Source organism: Brachyhypopomus gauderio, chromosome 10, assembly GCF_052324685.1.
Source record: "Brachyhypopomus gauderio isolate BG-103 chromosome 10, BGAUD_0.2, whole genome shotgun sequence".
Taxonomy (NCBI): Eukaryota; Metazoa; Chordata; class Actinopteri; order Gymnotiformes; family Hypopomidae; genus Brachyhypopomus; species Brachyhypopomus gauderio.
In genome coordinates this window covers 11669787-11695836 of record NC_135220.1, presented here as the reverse complement: position 1 = coordinate 11695836, position 26050 = coordinate 11669787, and the positions used below count along the sequence as shown (strand labels likewise).

The 26050-nt window shown below is 45.3% G+C and overlaps 2 protein-coding genes and 1 long non-coding RNA gene across 7 annotated transcripts; 2 read left to right on the top strand and 1 right to left on the bottom strand.

Annotated features, from left to right (window-relative positions):
- Window positions 1–126: 126 nt before the first annotated feature.
- Window positions 127–10842, top strand: umodl1 (uromodulin-like 1). 2 transcript variants are annotated; one of them, XM_077019470.1, is made up of 16 exons: window positions 703–1246; window positions 1592–1834; window positions 2257–2427; window positions 2683–2789; window positions 3378–3564; window positions 3945–4082; window positions 4381–4614; window positions 4999–5111; window positions 5237–5456; window positions 5665–5802; window positions 5996–6501; window positions 7211–7374; window positions 7715–7954; window positions 8238–8397; window positions 9464–9548; window positions 9909–10842. In XM_077019470.1, exons 1-16 carry the CDS (start codon window positions 1171–1173, stop codon window positions 10094–10096), a joined length of 2970 nt encoding a protein of 989 aa, XP_076875585.1. In that variant the 5' UTR covers window positions 703–1170; the 3' UTR covers window positions 10097–10842. The 2 variants fall into 2 exon arrangements, with proteins under 2 accessions (XP_076875586.1, XP_076875585.1); XM_077019471.1 differs by lacking the exons at window positions 9464–9548; window positions 9909–10842 and having other exon boundaries at window positions 127–1246; window positions 8209–8340.
- Window positions 10843–11720: 878 nt separating this feature from the next.
- Window positions 11721–26050, bottom strand: map6a (microtubule-associated protein 6a). Of its 4 annotated transcripts, none has more exons than XM_077019460.1 (5): window positions 24932–26050; window positions 19291–19504; window positions 18560–18759; window positions 13511–13621; window positions 12094–12232 (listed from the first exon to the last, which is right to left on the bottom strand). In XM_077019460.1, exons 1-5 carry the CDS (start codon window positions 25639–25641, stop codon window positions 12094–12096), a joined length of 1374 nt encoding a protein of 457 aa, XP_076875575.1. In that variant the 5' UTR covers window positions 25642–26050. The 4 variants fall into 4 exon arrangements, 3 of the variants coding, with proteins under 3 accessions (XP_076875576.1, XP_076875575.1, XP_076875577.1); XR_013133640.1 differs by lacking the exon at window positions 13511–13621 and adding an exon at window positions 14200–14273 and having other exon boundaries at window positions 12115–12232; XM_077019461.1 differs by lacking the exon at window positions 13511–13621 and having other exon boundaries at window positions 11721–12232.
- On the top strand, window positions 12181–15016 carry LOC143525459 (uncharacterized). The gene is made up of 2 exons (XR_013133641.1): window positions 12181–12377; window positions 14454–15016. It is a non-coding gene; the product is annotated as an uncharacterized LOC143525459 (long non-coding RNA).

Genomic DNA, 26050 nt, shown 5'->3' with positions numbered 1-26050 from the left:
TGAATAAATAAAACCTCCAAGCCTTTGACGGAGAAATATTCTAGAAGCAGTAACTAATTATGCATGGCCCTCCGAAACTAAATAAAACGGTTTCACTGACGAGGCATTTCACTGAAATGCTCGTGACCTGTCCCCTGGAGAGACATGTTTACCTGCTCTCAGTCTAACTTTAAAACAAAATTGCGAAAAATAGACGTGAGATCTTCAGACTGCCGACCACACAGTGTAATGTTTTTAATGTTCAGTTGTAGTAAGTTACTTAAGGAACAGACATGTTATAGTTCCGTCTCTTCGCCTAAACACCTTGCATGAGATTACACTGCAGCCCCTCACAACAGCGCCAAATTATTTACGCTCATTTTCACACCACTAATTAACCGTCGCTTGATTTAGCCAAATACCAGGAAGATGATGATTTGGTATTTGTGTGTCCGTGCGCATGCGCTTGGCTCTGACTGAGCAAATAACTGGGTTGCAGTTTGATTTGAGTTTTATTAGAGGCACGAAGGCACACCGCCTATTCCATGTGACCCATCTCGATATAATATCTATACAGGCTCGTATTATATTGATGTTTGATTGCTACTGACCTTTCTGAAGTGAAACGTGAGTGGGACTGTTAAGAACAGGCGGAGAGACGTGTAAAAGTGTTAGACGGCGCCATGGTAACGGGGTGGATGTGACTCACTGGGGCACAACGCACGTGCCTGCAGCCCGTTTCAGCGTCACCACCGCGATCAGCGCGCGATCACGGCCCCGTTCCACCCTTCACTTTACAGTAACTCAAGACTCATTAGCGAGAATGTGATTTAAAGGCCCCAAATCGTCCCAAAGTTCATCTACAAATAAATTAAATGCAGTATTTCAAACTGTTTTCAGAATATACTCGTACAAAACATATTATATATTACGGCCAAGATGCGCTGTTTATACTGCAACGTTATTAGGCGAGGTTTCTGAGCGTTGCAACTGCTATGCAACCAGATTAGTGCGACGCACTCTGGGGACTTGACGTGTTTGTGAGGGCAACGTTGGGCAGAGGAGTGGTGAGGAGGCAGGCCCACCGGGGGCAGGTTACCGCACTCCACACCTGGCCGTGGAGGCAGAGAGGTGGTGCTGAGGATGGCGTAGTATGGTGTTGACACACAGCCTCTAGTGCAGCGCCCCACGATGGCTTGGATCTCCCGGACCTGGCTGGTCTTGACGTTATGTGGCTTTGCCAAAGGACACAACACTTTTTATGAAGGTAGGGAGATATGAGTCAGGTCTCGCTGTGTGGTGTTTGAAGTTCTACATTTTCAATGTAGGCTAACGTCTGGATATGTTCAAGGATCATTGCTTAATGCTGATATTACAGTCCATGCAGTCCAGTGTGCCATATGAAACACTGGTTTTAGAGATATATTTTAAAGGTGCTTGATATAATAAAAAGTTATTTTTAGAGCCATTTCAGAATGCATTATTGAAAAAACTTAGCATGAACGTATTGTCTGTTCCTATAAAGTATGAAGGAAGATTAGTAATTAATATTATACTTTGTAAAAATGTTTGTATGATGACAGTCCATGACAGTCCATCCTGCCCTGTGTAGGTTATGACTTGTCCCTGTCAGGATACCACCTGTGCACGGTCACGGAGCTGGTGGCTGTGACTAACGTGGTTCCCTCCACCGTCTCGCGCATCCACACGAGAACATGTGGAGGTTGGTTGCCATGGAGAATGTGCAAAGTGTCACTTTACACCACGACCTTCGAAACCCAGATCGTCCACATTCCTAAGCAGGTGAAGAAATGCTGCGACAACTATGAGCAACTGGGCAGCTACTGTGTCCTGTGTGAGTACCCCGCAACAGCGCCACTCAACGCTGCAGTACACTCTACCTACCACTAGGCGAGGCTGGGAAACAAACAGTTTTTCTCTCTCTCTCTCTCTCTCATTCTCTTTCTCTCTACCTCTCTCTGTATATTATATATAATATATAGCTGGGTCGCTGCCTGAAAGATTTTGTTTCTCTGTGTACCTCTCTTGTGTACTTCACTACAATATATATATATTGTATTCACTATACTACACTATACTTTGTTTTAATTCTCTATATTCCACTTATTAACTTGTATCTTGTATAACTATAGATAGTTAGTTAGTTAGTTAGTTAGTTAGGTAGTTAGCTAGTTAGCTAGTTAGTTAGTTAGTTAGTTAGTTAGGGTTTATGGATTCATACATTTATGTTGTGTTTTGATACCTGGTTAATGGTAGCCCTGAACAGGAGTGCTGAATTCACTGCTAAACCTGGACAGTGTCCGGTGCATCTTAACCCCGCCCCTGGTCCCGCCCCTGGTCCATGTGAGTGGGATACTGATTGTCCAGGCTGGCAGAAATGCTGTCCCTCAGACAACCTGACTCAGTGTGTGGACCCTCACACACACGGTAAGAGATTCACACACACCTCAGCTTCCTCTTTGGAGGTCTGCTAAATTCTTTACAAACATAATACATTTAATAAAATGTAAATTTTTTAACACATTCATTATTAAAGTAAATTAATAGTAATTAAAGTAAAATTTAATACATGTGATCAACTGGAGCACTTTAACCTCTCAATATTTCTCCCACGTGACAGGTGTCTTATGGAGTGACTAGTTTTGTACTGAATGAAGTGACAGTGTGTGTCTGTGCTGTTAGTGAATGTGAGCTGGTGGCTGAACGTGACGGTGACGGTGAAAGTGGAGTATAGTTTGGTGAACACGAGCAGAGGCGTCTACAACCACACACGCCTGCTGCACTCGGTGGTTTGTACACTGAAAATTGTTACATGATATACAAGCTCAACAGGCATTCTAGTAGAAGCACCTACCTGGTAGCTGTGTGTGTGTGTGTGTGTGTGTGTGTGTGTGTGTGTGTGTGTTCAAAGTCAGAGTCTGAAGTCCATCTGTCTGTGTCTGATACACTAGGCTAGCAGCAACACTGCTGTGTCTGATACACTGGTCTAGCAGCAACACTGCTGTGTCTGATACACTAGTCTAGCAACACTGCTGTGTCTGATACACTAGTCTAGCAGCAACACTGCTGTGTCTGATACACTGGTCTAGCAGCAACACTGCTGTGTCTGATACACTGGTCTAGCAGCAACACTGCTGTGTCTGATACACTGGTCTAGCAGCTCACTGCTGTGTCTGATACACTGGTCTACCAGCACACACTGTGTCTGATACACTGGTCTATCAGCACACACTGTGTCTGATACACTGGTTGGTGCACACACTGTGAATGCTAATGGTTGGAGCACAGCCTGTAACTGTAAACACCTGAAACGCACCTGTAAAAACTGGTTGTAGCCACTTCAGACTGAGGAGATATTAACCCTTTGTGTGCTGCAGGTGACAGGAGCTCTGAACACCACTGCAGTGTCTGTGTTCCCTGTGCTGTCATGGCCGGCCGGCCCCTTCACCACCTCCTCCACCCTTCTGCTGGGCTCCACCCAGAGTCTGTCCCCAGCTGACATCTCCAACCGGCTCCAACCGCTGCTTCTAAACATAGAGGAAGTGACTGCTGTCGATGCCAGTGGTAAGAATATTGTATGGGTGTGTGTGTGTGTGTGTGCGCTTCTGTGTGTGTGTGTGTCAGTATGTCTGTGCCTGTGTGAGTCAGCATGTGTGTGTGTGTGTGTGTGTGTGTGTGTGTGTGTGTGTATGTATGTGTGTGTGTGTGTGTGTGTGTGTGTGTGTGTGTCAGTATGTCTGTGCCTGTGTGAGTCAGCATGTGTGTGTGTGTGTGTGTACATATATTTGGACATTGGTTTGGTAGCATGATTCATTTTTGCAGGAACATCGTGCTGGCTTCAAATTCTTATTATAGCTTATTAGTCATATGAGAAAACTTCTTATAAAGAGCCCCCCACCCCCTGGTGTGTGTATGTGTGTACGTGTGCCCGTGTGTGTGTACAGACGTTGATGAGTGTATTGTTCCTGTGCTGAGAGAGTGCTCCCCGCAAGCCTCCTGCAATAACACACCGGGCTCCTACAGTTGTGCCTGTCCTGCTGGGTCCATCGAGCAGAAGCCCATGAGACCAGGGGCCCAGTGTGGTGAGTTTGACCCTGCTGCTCCGCCCACTACCGAACACACACATGCTGCTTGTCCTCAGTGGCCTGCTGACACTGTGACCCATGACACATGAACTATGACCCATGCTGTGAGGTGCTGTTTGTCACAATATTGTTTTATGTTATTTTTAAAATTATGATTACTAATATAACAACAACAACTACTACTACTACTACTACTACACCTATTAATAGTAAAATGTTTGATGTAGGACCCAGCATTCTCATGAATATATCACTCTCTAATCACTCATTAATATATCACTGTCTAACTCCAAAGGTTTTCCTTCAGACGACCCTTCCTCCACCAGTGGTGAGCGTTCTAACACCACCCTGATCAGCACTGGGCCTTTGCTGAATCCAGCTGCACGGCCTGTAGTGCCCACCACACTGTCCAGCACCTCCTCCAGTGCTACACCCAGTCCTACACCCAACAATACCCTCACCAGCACCACCCTTCTGGCCAGGAGTCTGTCAGACGGTGACTCCAGCGTGTTGAAATCTTCGGTGTATGGTACGTAACCTTGAGTGATTACAGCAACACTACAGTGAATGCAGTAGTTCTGTGTTGAAATCTTCGGTGTATGGTACGTAACTTCGAGTGATTACAGCAACACTACAGTGAATGCAGTAGTTCTGTGTTGAAATCTTCGGTGTATGGTACGTAACCTCGAGTGATTACAGCAACACTACAGTGAATGCAGTAGTTCTGTGTTGAAATCTTCAGTGTATGGTACGTAACCTCGAGTGATTACAGCAACACTACAGTGAATGCAGTAGTTCTGTGTTGAAATCTTCGGTGTATGGTACGTAACCTCGAGTGATTACAGCAACACTACAGTGAATGCAGTAGTTCTGTGTTGAAGGAAGGCCTGTTTCTCATGGCGTGTGTGAGTAGATGTGCAGACTCTTCAAGCCACAGTGCGTCTGATGAATGTGCTCTTCACCGAGTCCCTTCTGAGAAACGACAGTGAGGAGTTCCACAACCTCAGTGACAGAGTGATAAACGAGGTACTCACCGGCTCCCCCTGGCAGTGGAGAAGAGCATATATCAATATATATATATACACGTGTACATACAGGGGCTTTTCTAGCACTGGCACGACCCACCTCACCCACGTGTCCTTCCCCTCCAGACGGTTCGCTCCCTGCCTCCGGACACCCTGCAGCTGCTGCTCTCTGGGCTGGTGAGGGTGCGGGTCGTGGGCCTGACCCCGGGCAGCGTGGTGGTCCATCTCAGCCTTGTCTTCCTCCCCAACAGCACCAGGGACATCTGGGCGTTGGCTGTCACGCTAATGGAGTCTCTGCAGAACAGTTCTCAGTTCAGTGTGGACACAGACAGCACCAGTATCACAGGTACACGCGGCACACGGAGGATTTATTCCCACTGAGCTTCACACGGCTGGGCCGTGATATGTCCGAACGTGATGTCCGAACGTTTCCGTGATGTATTGACAAGAACGGAAACCCGGCTGAGTTTCCTGCAGGGCGGTGTGAGGTGTTACAGCATGTCAGCTGTTTGTTTGTGTGATGTGGTGCGTTTCCATTGACTCCCTGTTCCCAGACGTAGACGAGTGTTTGCAGGGCCGAGCCGACTGCTCCCCCTGGGCTTCCTGCACAAACACCTTTGGGTCTTTCACCTGCACTTGCTACAGTGGCTTCACTGATGCAAACCCCGCGAGAGCAGGACGCACCTGCCAAGGTACAGCTGGGGCTCGTTTGGCACCGCCCCCATTCCTGTCACCGCCGTGTTTCACTGCGGCTTTACTCAGAAGAAACACGTGCATTCGTTTCTAAACTCATCGCTCTCGTATTCTCATTCTTGTAGACGTATTTTCTGTGATGAATTTGTAACCATGCTTGACACTCAGTCTCCTTTACCCATTTGCCCGTAGCCCGTAGCAACGAGACAGCATCCAGTTCTGAGCAGCTAGTGGTCCCAACGCCTCCCCAGCCGTCTATATTTAACACCATCACAGGCACCCAGAACTCCAGTGTAACTCCAGTCACCATCGCTACAATCATCTCAACCTTCTCAGCAGCCTCACCCAGAGTCTCTTCCCTTCTAATGGGCAACACCACTATCACTCCGTTCTCAAGCTCAAGTTTAACACAAGCCCACATCCAGAGCACCACGCCAGAGTTGCCCTCCACCTCCACCTGGACTGTAAGCCCCACCACCCAGGCCCCCACCCTGTTCGTTTCCTACACGGAGGCCATCTCTGTGGAGTGCAGGCCTGGGATCATCACCGTGTCCGTGGGCCGGGACTTCCTGCGCCTCAGACGCATCCCCGAGGCGTCGCTGTACCTGGGCCAGCCCACCTGTAGCCTGACTGAGGAGAACAGCACCCATGTGCTGCTCACCACGACCTGGGATAGCTGTGGTGCCGTGGTCTCCCAGGTAACACTCCCACTGCCACACCCCTTACTGGTCTCCCAGGTAACAGTCCCACTGCCACACCCCTTACTGAGTGACTCCCACTGTCAGCAAACAACTATCAAGTCTACTGAACTACAGTACTGTATCTCAGACTACTGAACTACAGTGCTGTATCTCAGTCTACTGAACTACCATGCTGTATCTAATACTACTGAACTATCGTGCTGTATCTTAGACTACTGAACTAAAGTGCTGTATCTCAGACTACTGATACAGTGCTGTATCTCAGACTACTGAACTAAGTGCTGTATTTCAGACTACTGAACTACAGTACTGTATCTGACTACTGAACTACAGTGCTGTATCTTAGACTACTGAACTAAGTGCTGTATCTCAGACTACTGATGTGCTGTGCTGTATCTCAGACTACTGATCTACATTGCTGTATCTCAGACTACTGAACTAAGTGTTGTATTTCAGACTACTGAACTATAGTGCCATACACCAGTAGATTGAGGAGGATGATATGTATTTGGCTGTTTATCCTCCTGAACAGATATCTGAAGGTTGTTTTGTGTGTGTGCTAGTATTACTGTGTCAGTTATGTGATTTATACTGTAAAGAAGACCTTGGGTTTGAGAAATATAAACACAACATATTATTGTTGTTGTTGTTGTTGTTGTTGTTCTTGTTGTTGTTATGGTATTTGGTTGGTGTTTCTATCTTTCAGGACAACAGCCAGAACACCACTGTTCAGTTGAAGCTCTATAATAACTTCACCTACTGGACGGCTGCAGGCGAAGGGGGCGTGGCTCCAACCGTAAGGCTGGAGGTGCCCGTCATTTGTACCTACATCAAGAGGCTCACCATCTCCACAGGAAACGATCTCTCTGGGTAACCTGTTGTTATAGCAACCACTTTCCCCAGGCATGTTGATCCCCTTGTGTGTCTGCACCTGCAGGAAACATACAAGTGTGTGGAGAAGGTCTTCCATGGCCAGGCTGCAGAGTTCTAGAACCTACTCAACCATTCTAGAATGTCAGTGTTTTAGAAATGGAAGTAATGCTCAAGCTGAACTGAATGTGTCAAGATTAATAAGGAAGTAAAGCTGTAATACATAATAATAATAACAATGTCTCTCTGACTTGTATTACTGTTTGCAAATGATTTGAATGGTTCTTTGGAATAAGGATTGATATGTCCAGGTTTAATGGTAATGTTCCTTCTGTAAAAGGGCTGTGGATATGTTCAGTGATGCTGTGATGGGAACAGGGACCTTCCATGTGTCTGTTCGTCTCTTGAATGGCACGTCACCCCTGCCCCAGAACTACACCCTCTCCCCCAAGGATGAGGTCATCATAGAGGTGAGGTTGAACTCAACAGTGCCCCAAATCAAAGTGGTCATCAATAAATGCTGGGCCAACCCCTCCACCAACCCCTCCATGCCTCCGATATACGTCTTTCTGGAAAACAGGTGTGTGTTTTCTTTCTTTCACATGTCTCAGATACATATTGAACAACTGAGCAATTGAACAATTACACTAAATTCAAACTGTAAGGCACACTTTACTATAGACTAATGTTGATTGTAATGCACCCTGTTACATAGACTGTAATGTGCACTGCAAGGTGCACTGTAATTATACTGTGCTCACACAGAACAGACTATGATACTGTGTGGTATAGAGTAGTGTGTGGTGTGTTGTGTGTGTGGTGTGTACTGTATAGTGTGTAGTGTGTCTCGCTGTTGTCCCCAGCTGTCCCGTCCCAAACTCTTACACCACTGAGCTGCAGAACGGCAACTCCACCAGGTCTCTGGTGGCCGTGAACATCTTCTCCCTGGTGGACCTGAGTGTCATCTATCTGCACTGCCAGGTCCACATCTGCATTGAGACTCCGTTGGCCACCTGCAGACCTGTAAGGGTGTCCACTATAGTGCCAGGACTCTATCACGCTCCCCGCCGTAGTCGGCCTTACTCTAACTGCACTGTTACTGCACTGTAACTGTACTGTCACTGGACTCTTAACTGGACTGTTATGGCACTTTAACTGTATTGTCACTGCACTGTAACTGTACTGCAGTAGCGAAACGTGACCATTAAACCTGGGCCCGCTTCCATCCCACCCGAAAATAATTTGTTTCCTCTCCTAATTAACTGCAATAAATAAATAAATAAACTGAGACGACAGTAGGCTACAGCTTTAGAAACGCAATAAACAATAATATTTGTATTAGATAACTTCTTAAGCAAAATAAGGTTCCAACAAAATAAGGTTCACAGCTCCGTGTTCCTCGGAAGCGGAATATGTAAACAACGAGTACGAGGGCATCAAAGGACTGAATCGAAACTAGCTAGCTAGTGGTGGTATGCTAACGACAGCTAGCGTCGCCACAGCGGGCGGAAATTATCATACAGTTAAGCCCACCCACTAAGATATGATTGGTCAATTTTACTGTCATTTGAAACTGGTATTGCGCTGAATTATAACTGCCAGGCCCTCTGTAAACGAACAGCGGGCATCACAGTGCTGATAGGGGGAGACACAGGCTCACAGGCTTCCACTTAACCCCTCACCTTCCAACACAGATTGAATAGACATGGGTGAATAATTCATTTGCTTATTTTTTTGTTTAGATGTCGATTGTCAAACTGTAAGTATATTAAAAAATTGGATAAATTATTATTCATTTATGTTTTAAGAATATTTTAGGCCCTTTGAGAGGGCGTAGAGCGCCCTGACAGTTCCCCACTGCTGTACTGTTACTGCAGTGTAACTACTGTCACTGTATCTTCACTACAGTCCCACTGTAATTTCCTTGAAGGCCGCCTGTAAACTCACTGACATCTATTCATGGTCTATGCAACAATAGGCCTATGTGAGACTCTTCACTTTAAGAAAACTAGTTGTAAAACCAGGTGAAAGACGCCTTCACTCTCGTGTGGCAGTGACATTTCTGCTTCTGTCCTCTTGTCTTCTGCAGAACTGCATGGGGAGGAGTAGCAGAGCGTCTAACATCCTGGACACGGCAAAGACCTCATGTGGACCTCTGCTCAAGTCCCACAGCAGTAAGATCTCCTCTTCACACACTCCTCCAACTCTCATATGTCTGCCATTTGTAAATGCAGTCGGTTCTGAACTGACGGGGCCCTAAAGAATTCTTCAGGCATTGGGTCACAGTGTGATATCATTTCATGGGGCCATAATTGCTTAAACTCAGTAGTTTGGAGAGATTCGACAGAAAAATACAATAAACATTTAGAGGAAATTGTCCTTATTCGTAGTATATTCCATATAAGGGATGACATATTATTAATCCATTATTTCCTATTGGGAAATAACAGATGTTTGATGAGGTGATTAATAACAGAGCAATGATATGTTTTGGACCCCCGTGAGATCGTCCTGTTCTTCTGTGTTGCTCCCAGCGCTCCTTCAGGACACAACCCAGACCACCCTGCGCCTCGTGGGCTTCCTGCTGCTGGGCCTCGGCCTCCTCCTCCTCCTCCTCATCAGCCTCGCCGCCATTTTCTACTACAGGAAGAGAATTGGAAACTACAACTTCCGTTTCAAACCTCGCCAGGAGAACTTCACCTACCACGTCTTCGACACTTAGATGTTGGATAGCACTCAGCTAGCGTCTTGGTTTAGTTTGAATCTTCATGGTTCATATTAGAAATTCTTGAAAGCAATTTACCATAACAATTAATAAATTGTAGGTCAGGGTTAAGTGATGTGTAAGTAGTATGCAGTTGCTATGTTCATGTCTATATATTTTTATATTTTCAAGAAAAACTTATAACAAACTTTAAAAATTATACTTCTATCAATGTTTCATTGTTTTTTTTTTTATTTAGTCAAATATATGCTTCAGGCAGGTAGACAAAGCCTTAGACTTTGGTCTTTGTATGAAACTGAATTATTCTTCAACAAATTAAAAGTCATCGTATCTCTATATGACAACTGCAGATTGCAGCAATTGTAGTGCAATTGAAGCTGCTCATACTCGTTACTTCCCACTAGAGGGAGCTGTTGTTTTAGCTTTGAGGACTTGTGTCTGACGGCTACTGTTGCTAATATGGTCGCTCAAATGCTCATTTTCAGCATTGGAGTCTTCATTTGAGTAATTAACGGTAATCTAGCAGTTTCATGGCCTGTGCACATGTTTTAAGTAATAATACTGTAATCACCATAATCACCTAGTACAGTAAATTTTGAATGCTGCCTCCTCTAAAGAAAAGTGTGTAATTTCTAAACACAGTAATGCATCAATAATGGTGCCCAATTAAGGAACATTTATCTACATCAATGCTTACATGCTTCGTTTCCACTTTACACTGTGGATGATTATTAAAGGCTTAAAAGTTTATAAAAAAAATTAAAAGTTTCTGTGTGTGAGTGATGGGGGCAAGAGATGTTACATTGTGGCAGGGGGGTGGGACCTCACACAAACACACACTCTGCTCCGCCCCTACATTTTGCAGTGGGCAGTTCCTTGAATTGCTAAGGTAAGGCATCTTTATGGTAACAGCTCAGTGTTACCTGCTGTTGGAGGTTATAGGGTTTTCTGACAGTTATTCTGTAATGTAATCATGGACCATAACGTCTCGTATAGTAATTCAATAATGTAAATAAGTATTGCAGTTATTGGTTTATGTCAGTTATGTGTGAAAATCTACTTTGACAGTTGTGAAATTCTACCCATGCTAACTGGGAAGGGCTCATACTGTCAAGAGAATAGAGGAAGTGATATTAATACTGTACCAGAGGACAAATCTTCTAAAATAGTCTAAGTTGTACTGTCTAAGGAAGTGTGTAGTTGTCGTACTGTATGATGTAGTGTGTTATAGTCATTCTGTCTAAGGAAGTGTGTAATAGTCGTACTGTATTAGGTAGTGTGTAATAGTGGTACAGTGTGCTGTAACACTGCGTTCAGAACACAGAGGCAGTACTGAAACACAGCACAGTATTAAGAACACCGAGGCAGTACTGAAACACATCACAGTATTCACAACACAGAGGCAGTACTGAAACACAGCCCAGTATTCAGAACACTGAGGCAGTACTGAAACACATCACAGTATTCAGAACACTGAGGCAGTACTGAAACACAGCACAGTATTCAGAACACAGAGACAGTACTGAAACACAGCCCAGTATTCAGAACATTGAGCAGTGCGGTGCTGTAATTGTGGTTTAATCTGGAAGATGCGGTGATGAAGAGGAGAGACAGCAGGATTCAGAGTAACTCGCTACTTTATTCATTCACGTTTGAGTTTTGCATGGTGACGATTTGCCTTAAGGAGCCAGTTACTGGTGGGAGTGGCTTCTCTAAATATTCTTGGAGTGTGACAGAAACTTTTAGCACCGTTTAAATTTTGCAAACAGTCTGTGCACAATCTTGTCAAAGGGAGGTGATGGTTTTCATAACTAGAATATATTACATATATACATACAGTGTTATATAATAATAATCAGACTATATTACATACAGTACTTGTAGCTTAACCCACGAAACTCTCTTTGTCCATATCTTTCTCTCTCTCTCTCTCTCTCTCTCAGTCCTTCCCCTCGGGGGAGCGGGGCAGGTGAATGTCCTTGTGCTGGTCTGGGTCAGAACTTGACGTTGGGTGCGAAGCGCACTACTGCTTTGCTGCGTGGTTCTGCTCGCTCCACCAGTGACTCTGGGTCTCTTCCAGAGGTACCCGGGGAATAATAATCACTGACCCGTCCAACCGAAGACTCCACGTCACTAGGGGGCAGCAGAGCGTTAGGATGTCGTGGAGGGGGCCGAAGCACGAAGAGGAGATGGAGGAGGAGAAGAGAGAGAAAATGAGGGAGAGAGAGAAAGAAAGACAGAGAAAGACAGAGACAAGATGAAGCACTTTATCCTAAAGGTGAGTCACAAACAAATATATAGCTTTGAACATCCCGAGGGTTCAGAGGGTGGAGAAGTTGTTTTCATTTACAGCTATTGAAATTGTTGTCACTGTAGAACAGATCAGTACTTGTAGTACAGATCAGTACTAGTAGTACAGATCAGTACTCTGAAGTAGGTATTAAAGATAAGAAAGATCTGTCCTGCATAACAGAGACCTCATGGACTTTAGGAAATCGTGCAAAATGTCAACAATCCAAACAAGCCAATGTTTTAACTTGTTTCGGGATTAAAACATACCTGAACATCAGGTTGTTCAAGGCAAAACAGGCTTTTAGATTACAACACAAACACAGACACCCAATATGGTATTACTGCCAAAGAATCCCCAATACCTGTGAGCTACGAAATAAACTCCTTAGCCACCCTACATTCCCACGTCAGGAAGACCACCTCTCACGTCAAGGTTATGAAAATTGTCTACACTAAAGACAACAATAAAGCCTTCAAATTGTAAGATTCTGTAACACGTTTCTTGAAATAAAACACTTGTATTATTGATATAGTCCTGTAGTCTTTAATAACAAAGGTCCATAAATCAATTTAACATCAGAAGTCATTAAGCTAAGTCATTAAGATCACTTTTGATTGAAATGATAACAGTCCTGACAACACATCGCCTCCCAGTGTAAGACAACTTTAATGTCTCAAATTCTGAATTCAAACCACACACTGCTGCATATGGCTCTCTAACCATCCTGAATACTGAATCCTGCATTAGCTTTTAAGAACATGACAACACACAAACTGAGTCCCTGGTATCCTAGAGAGAAAAGACCCACGCTTCCTCTACAAAAACCCAACACAACACATCAGAGCAAACAGCCCTGCTCCTGGAACCCCACCCCAACCCCCACCCCCAAACCCCCACACCCCACCCTCCCCCAGATTTCCATATGGAAGAGAAGACATGGGGATCAAATGAAATCATGACAAACAGCATTTGCTAATGAATAAGGCGCTTTCCTCCAATAGAATTTATGGATTCTACAGAATCTATAGATTTATATAATACAGTCTGAAAGGTGTCCTGTGTGTGGAGTGCATGTGGAGACTGAGGTTTAAGCTCTTCTGATCTCAGGTGTGTGTTACCTGGGGTCAGGTAGTGCACATCGCCACAGGTGCTGCTTCAGTGTCTGCACCCACCCGATATCTCGGATGGGCTGGCAGAGCTGAATGTAGTGGTACTGTTTTAGCACAACCCTTCAAACGAACGGAGAGGTCACCCGTTAGCTCAGTGCACAGGGAGAATTACACTCACACACATCCACCTCAAACTTTGCAACAAACGCACGAAAGCCAATTAAGACATGGTGACAGTAACGTATGCACGCTGCTTACTGGAATACTGCTGCAACCTGTGTAAAACAAAATCATTTCACTATTACTGACTGACTACAGGGATGAGACCTAAGTAATTCAGTGTTCACACACACACACAGAGAGAGAGAGAGAGAGAGAGAGAGAGAGAGATAGAAGTGATTCTGCAACTCAGCTTCTGGCATCCTTTACTGGTCTGTACATACAGCCATGACACATGCACTGAAATATATTGGACTCAGTTGCAAATGAATATATTTCTGATCTCTTGTCACACAGCAATATGCACCGTTTTCAAAGGATGTCAGTGCTTGTTTCCAAATAAACACGGGCTGAGCCATACTGTGTAAAACAGGGGAGTTCTCTTCCATGTGGACTCTCACACTCAGCAAACACAACAGTGACACGGACACAGAGACGCAGACAGGGGAGACACGAGACACGTCCCCCCGTTTACCTACCGTCCACTCCCAGACCCGCCCACCTCTTAGACAAAATGCACCAACACGCCTTTGTTTCTGTTTGCATTTATTAACTTTTTTTTCGATGATTATTAGCAAGCAAAGGGGAAAAGAGCAGAGAAAACATCACAGGTTATGTTTCTACCCCAGCGTGACACTTCAGCCTCGCTGCATGAGTGATAAATGGACTCTGATAGCACCAGTGCTGAGCACGAGAGTTTACTGTGATGATGGACACGTGTGTCCCCTACCAGGACCTGTGATGATGGACACGTGTGTCCCCTACCAGGACCCGTGATGATGGACACGTGTATCCCCTGTCAGGACCCGTGATGATGGACACGTGTGTCCCCTGTCAGGACCCGTGTCTGTCTCGCCGTCCCTCACACCTTCCCTCTTCCTCTGTGGCCGGATTTTCTACTGCAGGTCCCACCATGCAGTACCATGCACTGACCCCAGACCTGCTGAACCCAGCAGCACTGAGCCCAGACCTGCTGACCCCAGACCTGCTGAACCCAGACCTTCTGAACCCAGCAGCACTGAGCCCAGACCTGCTGAACCCAGACCTTCTGAACCCAGCAGCACTGAGCCCAGACCTGCTGACCCCAGCCGCACTGAGCCCAGACCTGCTGACCCCAGACCTGCTGAACCCAGCCACACTGACCCCAGACCTGCTGAGTCCAGCACCTGAACTCCCTGGCCAGAAGGCACAAAGAACTCCATATTTGTTCCAATATTCACATTCAAATAGCTCTCTCTGAGGCTCTGACTTAGTAAGGCTTTTGCATCACGTAAACAGGATCAAACTTGATTTAAACCTGCAGAAAATAACCTGTCCAAGCACCGCTAACAGCACCGCTAACAGCACCTATGTAGGACTGCATCTGTGAGCAGGGCAGGCCTCATGTGTTTTGAGGGTTTGCCTTAATGAATGTACAATTCGGCATGTTTTAACCCAACAGTGCAGAATCCAGTGCAGCATCCATGAAAACAAGTTAATTTACCACCTGCAAAGGTGATTTCCAGGTTTGAGGATACTGAGGGCTGCTCAAGGGGGCCAAGAGAAAGGAGAATGTAACCTGTGTGAACAACCAAAATAATGAAATGCAGGCACACACACACACACACACACACACACACACACACACACACACACACACACACACATATATATATATATATATATATATATATATAAATTATTTTTCCATCCCAATCGGCCCAAACATGAGCCGGCCCATCGGGAATCCTCCCGAACCTCCCGATTAGCCACTCCGGCTCTGTGTATATATATATATATATATATATATATATATATATATATATATATATATATATATATATATATATATATATATATATATATATATATATACATACACACACACACACGTATATTTAACATAAATATCTAACAGTCTGATTTAATATTACTTGTTTTAATGTCTTCTTTCTTTTGTTTTACCCACATTGCCATATTTATTTAGCCCTGTATCCCAGTATTTGTCTGTTTAGTCAACACATCTAATTACATTTCAGATTAGTTTCAGTTTACGTTTGCAAATTTCTTGGCAGATCTGAACTCACCATGGCTGCCGAGAACATTAGAACAAGCTAAAGCCACATCTACATATTGTCATTCACACTGAATTTCTTTGTAAATCCCCACAAAATATCCACTAACTGTAGATGCAATTTGCTGGACAGCCCACGCAAATTCACACTCATTATTCTTAGCAAGGGATCTTAGTAAGTCAGGGCCAGAGGTTCTCAGACGCACTCCAAACCTTCCAAACATGAGGATTCTAGAAGTAGGAGCATCTATGCGCTAATCATTATGAAGGTCTTTTTTCCCAATCTGGCTAGGGAGCTAAGCCTGTGAGAAAACAGTCAGACAAAATACGGAGAGTTCGGAATACAGAGAGTGAAAAAACAAGGCGGGGCCAGAAGAGGGGGAGGAGACAGGGGAGGGGCATCAATTCTCAAACGCAGGAGAGCAGAGACAGACAGAGGACTGGCAGAAGGGTGATACAGTGTGTGAAATGTAAAGCAATGCAAAGAGTGTCCCAGCCCTTCCAGTAGTGGTCACCAAGGGGTCAGAGGTTGAGTTCACTACGAACCAAAATGTCTCATCTTCACTCACTGAACTGACTGCTGACAACTTGGTGAAGGTGAAGGTATGAGGTCATCTGCACTAATTACGACTGTGTGACATCATCAGTGAAGGTGAAGGTGTGAGGTCATCTGCACTAGTTACGACTGTGTGACATCATCAGTGAAGGTGAAGGTATGAGGTCATCTGCACTAGTTACGACTGTGTGACATCATCAGTGAAAGTGAAGGTATGAGGTCATCTGCGCTAGTTACGACTGTGTGACATCATCAGTGAAGGTGCGTCTCACCACATCTCAGTACAGGCAAAGCCAAAAACCATGGATATAGATTAAACATGAACTTGTATTAGTAAAGTACAAGTGAATGTCAATCAATTGAGCAAATTGAATGGGTCAGGGAGGTCAGAGAAGTGAGGGATTGTGGGGGGGGGGGGGGGGGGGGGGGGGATGTAGGGGGGGATGATCAGTACCAAAACAAAAACCATGAAAACAAAAACAAACAAACCCATGCAGAATGGCGGGAGACCAGGCTGTGTTCAACTTACCAGTGCAAGGGAACTAGTGAAGAACACAGAGAGCTGGTCAGGGGAGAGAAGCGTTATTTACCCCCACACTACAGCACCGCCACGGGGAACCACACACTACAGCACCGCCCAGCCCAGCAGTGCAACGGGAACCACACACAAAAGCATCATTAATAATAAATAAATGCCTATGAATATCAATTCCATGTTTGATTTATTGCTAAAGCTAATCTCTGGACACTGTAACCTGCAGAGACTGGCCATCTGTCATTTAAGGCTAATCATATTACGGAAGGGTGCCGTGAAGCTGGGTCTGAGGTGTGTATGAGGGGGTGAGTATGTGAGTGTGTATGAGTGTGTGTGCATGTGTGTGAGTGTGCGTGTGTCTGAGTGAATGTTCCACATCATATTAAAAGGCAAAAATATTTCAAATTGGCTTCATTTACAGTCACTGCATCTTGAGTTTAGCATTTATTCCATTGTCTAATGACAACATTTACCATCTGATCTAGTTTTCCTAAAGAAATTTACACATAAACCCATAATTCATAATTAAGTCAGTTCTCCAAGCAAGAAAGACTGAAACCAGATGTTCCTCATAAGACCTGATAGTTAACTGGAATCCAGCGTCATTTGGAGGAGATGATTATTGATTACAAACATCTTTGAGTTTCAGTTGCTCTAATAACATTTTTATATTTTGTGGTATTGTGTAGTTTACAGAAACAATGTAAAAATTAAAGACATTACACACAGTCAGAGGTCCAGAGTGATGGTGAGAGGTGTATCACTTGGGGCCTTGTTCATAATCAATGAAACAAGACCAAACATGTCAGTACAGTATCATACCCAAGCCGCACATTTATCAAAGGTTTTTAAAGATATTAACAAGTTTTCTTAAAGGTTTATGCTGGACAATTAATGTCAAATACCAATCTGAGAGAGTCAGTCGGACATAGTTCAGGGTTACCATTAGAAATCCTTGATAAATGCATCCCAGCAATCCGTGCAGATGGAAGCGAAACCATATAGAACTGCCATTCCATGCAACACTTGGGAATCATCCATTGGCTAACCAGAGGGGGGGGGGGTTGCCATGGAAACCTCGCCATGGAGACAAGGAGAGTGGGCGAATGGTGGGTGGAGCTGTAGCAAATGCAAAACATCCCCAAACGATGGATGATCACGTGACGAGGGGCAGAATGGAGAGAAGCCCTGACATTTTACAACCACAATAACCCTGGGACCCCAGAGAGATGGGGAGGGAGAGAGAGAGAGACTGAGAGACAGAAAGACATACAGAGACAGAGGGAGAGATACACTGAGACAGAGTGACAGAGAGAAAGAGAGGAACAAAGATAAAAGAATGAAATGGAAAGAAAGGGTGAAAGAGAGACAGAGAGGGAAGAAGAGAGAGAGGGAGAGCGGTAGAGAAACACATGCACATACTGAGACAGAAGACTGAGACACATGGAGAACAGAGAGAGACAAAGAGAGACAGAGAGACAAAGAGAGACAGCTGGGGGAGAGAGATGTTCAAACAGAGCGAGGAAGGAACACAGAATATAAGACAGAAGGTAGGATAGATGGAAAAGGAGATCAGGGGTTACAGACACCATCTGATGAAGGAAAACCTCTTAATTCATGGATTTCACAGCCTTGGCGGCTTTCGTCCCGTCTGCGGGACCAGGGTAAATAAAGAAGAAGTGCAATGGTTTTTACTCTTTTGCCTCAGCCAGTTTGTTGTTCATCTCTTTACTTTTCTCCTTGTCGCCCGGCCGGGCTTGCGGACGGTTCTCGGAGCTCTTCTTCCTCGAGCCCCGTGCCGTCTGCTTCTCCTTGGACTTCTTGGTCACCCTGGCCTGCGGAGCAGACGAGGAGGCTTTCTTCGGCTTGGTGCGGGGAAGGCTGGTCCGGTCGCCCTGAGTGGACAAGCGGTGGAGGGTGGGTGAAGACATGCACTCCTCCGTCAGCGGACTAGAAGATGCACTCAGGCCTGCACTTCTGCAGTCTACACGTGAACCCTGATTCCAGAAGCAGGTGTTTCATTTGGGGTTTTTTGCAGAGCTCTAAATGCCAGTCAGAGGTCATCTCACTCTCCTCCTCCTCCAGCGCTGCTGAGCTACTGATACTGCCCTTATCTACAGACACAGTCTGTAGACTGTCTGTCTAGCCAGAACGAGGCAGGCGGACATCACTGCAGCAGGATGGCCCTGGAGCTTTTAAACTGGTCCAAACCGGAGCCAAAGGCTTCATAGAAGGGTTCAATTATTGAACAGACCTTACTTACACATCCTGTACTAGGGCTGCAGACCAGCTATTGCCACATGACGAGCTTTTCAAATTCACACACACACACACACACACACACACACACACACACACACACACACACACACACACACACACACACACACACACACACACACACACACTGATATGCTGACTCTTACCTTATTTGGCTCTATGTATGGTTCACTGTACAGTGTTCGTATTCTCCTCCTCTCTAGCGCCTTGTTGTCTGCAGGCTGTAGTTTTCCCTGCTCCCCCCTGTAGGTGGCGCTATAGCTGGTCTCCAGGTTGGTCTTACCATCCGGAGGCAGATACTGAGGCTTCGCCCGGATCAGTTTCACTGGCTTCACATCTGTGTAAGCTTTAAACTCTGTCCTGCAATACAAACAGCAGAGGTGATGAGTCTCATAGCTACAGTACAGCTCTTTAGCAAAGATTTAGCAGCAAGAACACCAAGTCTTCAACCTGGGTTTCTTCAACCTGGGTTTCTTCAAAACATGTGCTCTGACCTCCAGACCAAAGAGCCAGTCTACAACTCTCTTATCTACAAATCTCAGAACTACAGCTCACATATCTGTATCTCCCTTTTCTACAGCTCACATAGCTACACTTTATAAGATCACTCATAACTACAGATCTAACGATATCTCTCATAACTCCTAATCACAGTTCTCACATCTACAGTTCTCACATCTACAGATCTCACATCTACAGCTTGCATACTTACAACTGATAACAGCTCACATAACTACAGCTCATAATCAAAGTTCTCATATGTAAAGCTCATATTAATACAGTTCTCGTAACTACATCTATTATAATTACAGCATACTAAATAATTCTGAATCTTGACTTTATTGTAATGTCTGTGAGCTGAATACATTATTAATCAGACCTTTCTTGTCTGGGATGGGTGTGTTCTCCTGTTCTGCATGAGAGCTTCTCTTGGTTACAACGTTCAAACAGTATTTGAAAAGATTTGTTTTTTTTCTCTTTCACTTTATCTCTCCCTCTTTTTCTGATGAGTAATACATATTCATCATCACAGTCATAAATAAACAATTTGTTTATATACAAGCATTTCACTACACGCTGGGCTGCCTATGACAGTACAGTAAAAAGAAGAAGACACACATCACTCGTCTTCCCTCTCTCTCTCTCTCCTCCCCACTCCACCCACACCAGCAGGGTCAGGGATCATATTGATTAGGTAACACAATTACTCTCCCAGTGGGAGAAAGGGGCGGGGCTGGGTGAAAGGAAGCACCACTCCCCCATCTGGACCAGCCAATTACGGCAGATCATTTTCTAAAGCATCATATCAAAGCTCCTCCCTATAGGACAACCTCAGCTGCACCGTCGAATAAAAATCAAGCTTAGTCTGTATGAGCAGTGGATGAAACGCACCATTTACAGTACGGAATTACAGTATGTCCCTATATTACTGCACAAGGCACCAGCCAAATGGGAGCTTGATGTGAATAAATGAATGTTTTATTCTGCAGCCTGGTAGCTGGCCCAGTCAGGAGTCATCAGCTGTGCGCTCAGTCCAGTGGAGCTGTGGTTGGCTCAGCTGCTGGTAATGTGATTAATGTCCCATAGGGATAACGCACAAAGCAGTCACAGGACTGCACGTGGACAGAGAGGAACACTGATATTCAGAAATAGAGAGAGGGGGAAGAGAGAGAGAGAGAGAGAAAGAGAGAGAGAGAGAGAGAGAGAGAGACTAAGAGTAACACAGTCACAGTAATTTCCCTACTCATTACTGAGTATATACAGTGTCTGCTTTGGTTCAGAGAGGGCAGAGGCTACACAGCCCACTGAGGTGGTGTAAGATAAGGCTGATTTGGTGAATTGTCCCTGTACAGCTGGGCAGACCGTGATCTATAACCGCTCAGTGCAGCCGAGACCTCCCGAGAAGACAGTTCACTGATGGGAACACAAGTCAAGTCAGATAAAGCTCAATGCATGTATACATTTACAGGGCACGTATAATTTTACAATGTCAATGCAAACAAAGCCAGCAGTGCCTGCATTCACATCCTGCTGTAGGAGCAGAGGTAGAGTATAGTATAGTATAGAGGTAGAGTATAGTATAGTATAGAGGTAGAGTTTGCTCAGAGTGTTACGCCACCTACCAGATAGAGAGAGAAATGAGAGGTATGTTACATGAATAAGGAACAGTGCACTGTTGAGGGAGAAGAGGGAGAGAGATATGGAGAGAGAGAGAGAGAGGGAGAGAGAAAGAGAGAGAAGGAGGGAGAGAGAGGCAGGCAAAGAAAGAGAAAGAATGAGAGAAATGGTTCACTTCATGCCTGGTTGTCACGGAGATACAGTAGAGGGTGGTAACAATGATGCTGGTGTTCTGATGTACCATGGGTACTTGGTACTGATCCGAAGCTAAATTGCCTTAGCAACACAGGCTAAAACACACATCCACAGCCTAACGCTTATACTGTAACCTTACACAGCGTGTTAGCGACTACAGTATAGCTACTAGAGTCTCAAACGAGGTACCATTGCTGTGACACTCTCTACTCTGGTGCACGTGATCCTGGGCTGTGGACCATAACTACAGCCCAGTTGAGGCTGCACAACTTGTGAGTTGTTGTGAATGGCCACGTCACCATGGAGATGCATTGTAATTGTAGAGCAACATGAAGAGAAGGTCCCAGAGTGGAGAACCGGACGGCCCCCGCAACACCACACCTCCTGTAGATCCTGTTCTGTGCTCGACAAACAGCTCAAAGACGGTAGAATCTTTCCTGTAAGTGATCGGGTAGAAGGGTGGTTTTCTGTCCCGGTATATCTCAGGATAAGCTCAGGGTTAACACAGCACCATGTCCCGTGTCGGTTCTGACCTCGCTTTAACGCTCCCCTGGGTCTCTCCCTCATTCTCACCAAACCCCAACAGAATCCCAATGAGATCAGTGAAAGTGATCTGACCAGTGTACACACACACACACACACACACACACGCACACACACACACACACACACATGCGCTCTCTCTCTTTGAACATTCACATGCGGTCCCATGACTGTACAGCATCCCTTTGTGAAGTGAAGCACATAAATACTCAAATTCTCTCGTTTATTTACGGAGGTGCCATTTTGGCAGGATTGTTCCAGCCACACTGTTGCCAGAGCGAAAGGAAATAGGAAGTAGCAATAGTAATAACACACTAACCAATGAAACGTTACGCAGAACAATACAAACTGACAGAACATCACGTAACCAATCGAAATAAGCCATGCTATATAAATAAACCTTTATAATTAGAACACGGGACTACCTTTACTGAACTTTACAAAGACTCCATCACCACATGCCCAGCCGGGGCCCGCAGAAGGAGACGCAACGTTACAGAGCGCTCTGTTCGTGTTGGAGGTTACAGCTCAGGGACCTCTGACCTGTTTGTGTTTTCAGCCCTGCAGTGGCCCAACGGCTTCAATGAAAAAAGACACAAAACACAGGAAACCCCGAGAGGGGCACTGAGAGGGGGCGGGGCCCGGCCTGTGGGAGGGACAACCCCTTGCACACAGCGTTTAGGAGAAGTCTCATTGGCCCTACTAGTTGTCATTTATGAAAGTTCTGTTTCTGGTCACTGAAGCAAGTTGAATCGGCTTTCAAACACTGCAGAGCAGCAGAAGAATGAATATTCATAAAGAAGCAGAAAAACTTTGTTCCTTTTCCCACTGGAGAACCTACAGATAACTGGAAAGTTTTAACAGGTGGCAAATATCTCCACTTCCTCTGTAAGAAGAACACTTTCTGAAATCCATTCAAATCTTATGATGTTTGATTTCGGTCACCGTTCAACCCGTGGAGCTGACACTCCCTGGGGAAGATTACATTAATGTTTACATATGCAGAATGGAAATGTCTATAAAACATGGATTTATTGTATGTGTGTGTATGTGTATATGTAGGTGAGTGTGCATGTTTGTGTGTGTGTGTGTGTGTGTGTGTGTGTGTGTGTGTGTGTGTGTGTGTGTGTGGGTGAGTGTGCTATAATTCTTCATGTGATGTTTTGATTGAAAGATCTGAGTGCACAAAACACACACACACATGCAAACAGAGATACACACAAACACAAACCTTTCTCAAATGTAACAAATCTTTTTAAACAGAATTAATCTATTACAATCAATTCACACACACCAATGTCATAATGGCTTACATGTATTGAAATACTCTAGAATTGTCATATGTGAAGATTCTAATTATATTAAAAAATTATAATTATAAAGAACAACTAAACAATCTTGACCAATCAGCAAGAGGGCTAATTAAAGACAGCTGTCACAGCACTCCAATTCTCTCCTCCCAAGAGAAATCTGGGGGCGGGTCCTGACAGTTTCTGAGAGTTGACATCCCCAAACGTGGCTGACATCTCTGAATACATCGCTCTCATGAAGATGGAAAAATAACAAAGGGACTTTTTATCATGACACAACCACTGAGGGTTTGAACTATTCACGTTTTTCTAGACATTATGACAATTATGCGGATGATAATTATGTGGATGAAGAGACAGCAGCAGGCAGCACTCCAAGCAGGGAGACAGCAGAACACATCCAGCAGAACACGTCTGTTACACAGAACCATCCAACAGAACACGTCTGTTACACAGAACCATCCAGCAGAACACGTCTGTTACATAGAACCATCCAACAGAACACGTCTGTTACACAGAACCATCCAGCAGAACACGTCTGTTACACAGAACCATCCAGCAGAACACGTCTGTTACATAGAACCATCCAACAGAACACGTCTGTTACACAGAACACATCCAGCAGAACACGTCTGTTACACAGAACCATCCAACAGAACACGTCTGTTACACAGAACCATCCAGCAGAACACGTCTGTTACATAGAACCATCCAACAGAACACGTCTGTTACACAGAACACATCCAGCAGAACACGTCTGTTACACAGAACCATCCAACAGAACACGTCTGTTACACAGAACCATCCAGGACCATCTGGGCCTCCAGGTCCACTCACTTTTCCTGGATATAAGAGACCCAGTGATCCAGCACGCACGCACGCACGCGCACACACACACACACACACACACACACACACACACACACACACACCCCACACCCCTGATCTCCTGCCATCAACAACACATTTATGGATTAACACACAGCTGAGCTGCTTCATCACACACAACCCCAGACAAACACGTATAAACACACTCACAGAAAAGTGACTTTGGAGTGTATGCACACACATATCACTCCACAATCACACCTGACGTCTTAACTTATAGCTGAAAAACCTCTAAGGCAGAACTCAAAAGGGATCTGAGCCCAGATTACAACTACAACTACAACTTCTGAGACACTTGTAGTTGACACACCTATGAACACATGATTCTGAGATTCACTATGAACACATGATTCTGAGATTCACACCTATGAACACATGATTCTGAGATTCACATTTTGGAGCACATCTATCTGAGATTCACACTTCAATACACATGTGAGAATCACTCTTCTGAACAGGCATATCTAAGATTCACACTTGTAAACATGATACAATATATGTGATTTGCACTTCTGAACACATGTATCTGAGATTCACTCTTCCAAACACATGTATCTGAGACAGACCAGCTTAGCATGCAGAATTGATCTAACTTAAGCACAATTAGATGAGATGAACCAGAGCACAATGAGATGTGATTTTCATAAACCCATGTATAATCAGAGGGATTCTTAGGTTCCATCTTCACAGTCAGTACATGTAGGTTAGCAGAGTGAACGCAGAAGCAGCTCACCTGTATGAGCTCGCAGTCCCGTCCTCTTTAATTTGCCTGTTAAGGGCATCTACGACCGCGCGCCCTCTGCCCTCAGGTGCAGTGGCCTCTCGTGCGTTTTCCCGTTCGGCAGGGATGACCACCCTCTTCTCGGACAGCCTGTCACTTCTCTTTGCTTGTCTCTTTTTCCTCTCGCTCGACATTACTTCTTTCTCTTTGTCGGCTATTTCGCTCTTCTCGACCCCGCTGTCGATGTCCGTGTGGGATCTGTCGTCTCCAGCTGAGATGGACGGATGCGGTTTGGGGATCCAGGGGTGGTCGCCCCTTTTCGGAATGGGCCAAGGCTTGAAGTCCTTCTGGTACTGCGTTTCGTTGTTGAACGGAACCTCCGGACCGTGGTACTCATTCTTGGGCTTGCAGCTGGGTTCGGGACGCACTTTCCAGTGTTTGAAATCCTGGCGCATCACCGAGCCTAACGCGTTGTCGTTTGGGGCGGCCGGGCCTCTGGTCACCACCTCCGGCTCCGTCTGACCCGCCTGCGTTTCTATGGCGACCGTGTGGGCTCCGGGTTGGAACGCCAGCTGCTTCTGTGGAGGATGCAGCTGTAGATGTTGCATCTCCGACACGTCCGAGTACTTGGTGAAGACCAAAGGCACTGCAATGTCGGCCTTGTCCAGCTGGTTCCAGAAGCGGGCCATGCAGCACGCCCGAGTGATACAGGGCCACGCCATGACTTTGGACACAGATCAAGTACAACTATGCAGTCGGTGGCGGTTTTGTTCGATTTCGTAAGCCCTCTCCGAGTCCGCGAGACTAACTCTATGTCTCGGTCGACCTCGCGGGTAGAATAAATGTCTAGAAAAAAATATTAAGGTTTATCGATTATTTTTTTTAGAATTGATTTTTTTCCTTAAAATGGCAGAAAATCAGTCCATTTAGAATCATTACTGCGACGAAATGGCGGAAAAGTCTTTGCTGTCTGCTGGATTTGGACACGTCGAGTGTTTACGATGTGGGTCCGTCCTGCTCCGTCCTGCTCCCCTCGCGCACATTTACGATGTGATCGAATTTCTGCAAGACACAGCAGCCCCGCCCGCGCGCCTCTCCTCAGCATCCATCTCGGGGGCGCGCGGAACTGGA

Bases quoted from the DNA above. Each gene is read 5' to 3' on its own strand.
- umodl1 (XM_077019470.1), top strand. From the start codon at position 1,171: ATGGCTTGGATCTCCCGGACCTGGCTGGTCTTGACGTTATGTGGCTTT. The intron at 5,803-5,995 runs GTACAGCTGGGG...ATTTGCCCGTAG, and splicing joins AGCAGGACGCACCTGCCAAG to CCCGTAGCAACGAGACAGCA. The intron at 8,398-9,463 runs GTAAGGGTGTCC...TGTCTTCTGCAG, and splicing joins CGTTGGCCACCTGCAGACCT to AACTGCATGGGGAGGAGTAG.
- map6a (XM_077019460.1), bottom strand. From the start codon at position 25,641: ATGGCGTGGCCCTGTATCACTCGGGCGTGCTGCATGGCCCGCTTCTGG. The intron at 13,622-18,559 runs GTAAAAACCATT...GTTCGTTTGAAG, and splicing joins AAACTGGCTGAGGCAAAAGA to GGTTGTGCTAAAACAGTACC. The intron at 12,233-13,510 runs GTAACACACACC...GCTGCCCCCTAG, and splicing joins TGTGCACTACCTGACCCCAG to TGACGTGGAGTCTTCGGTTG.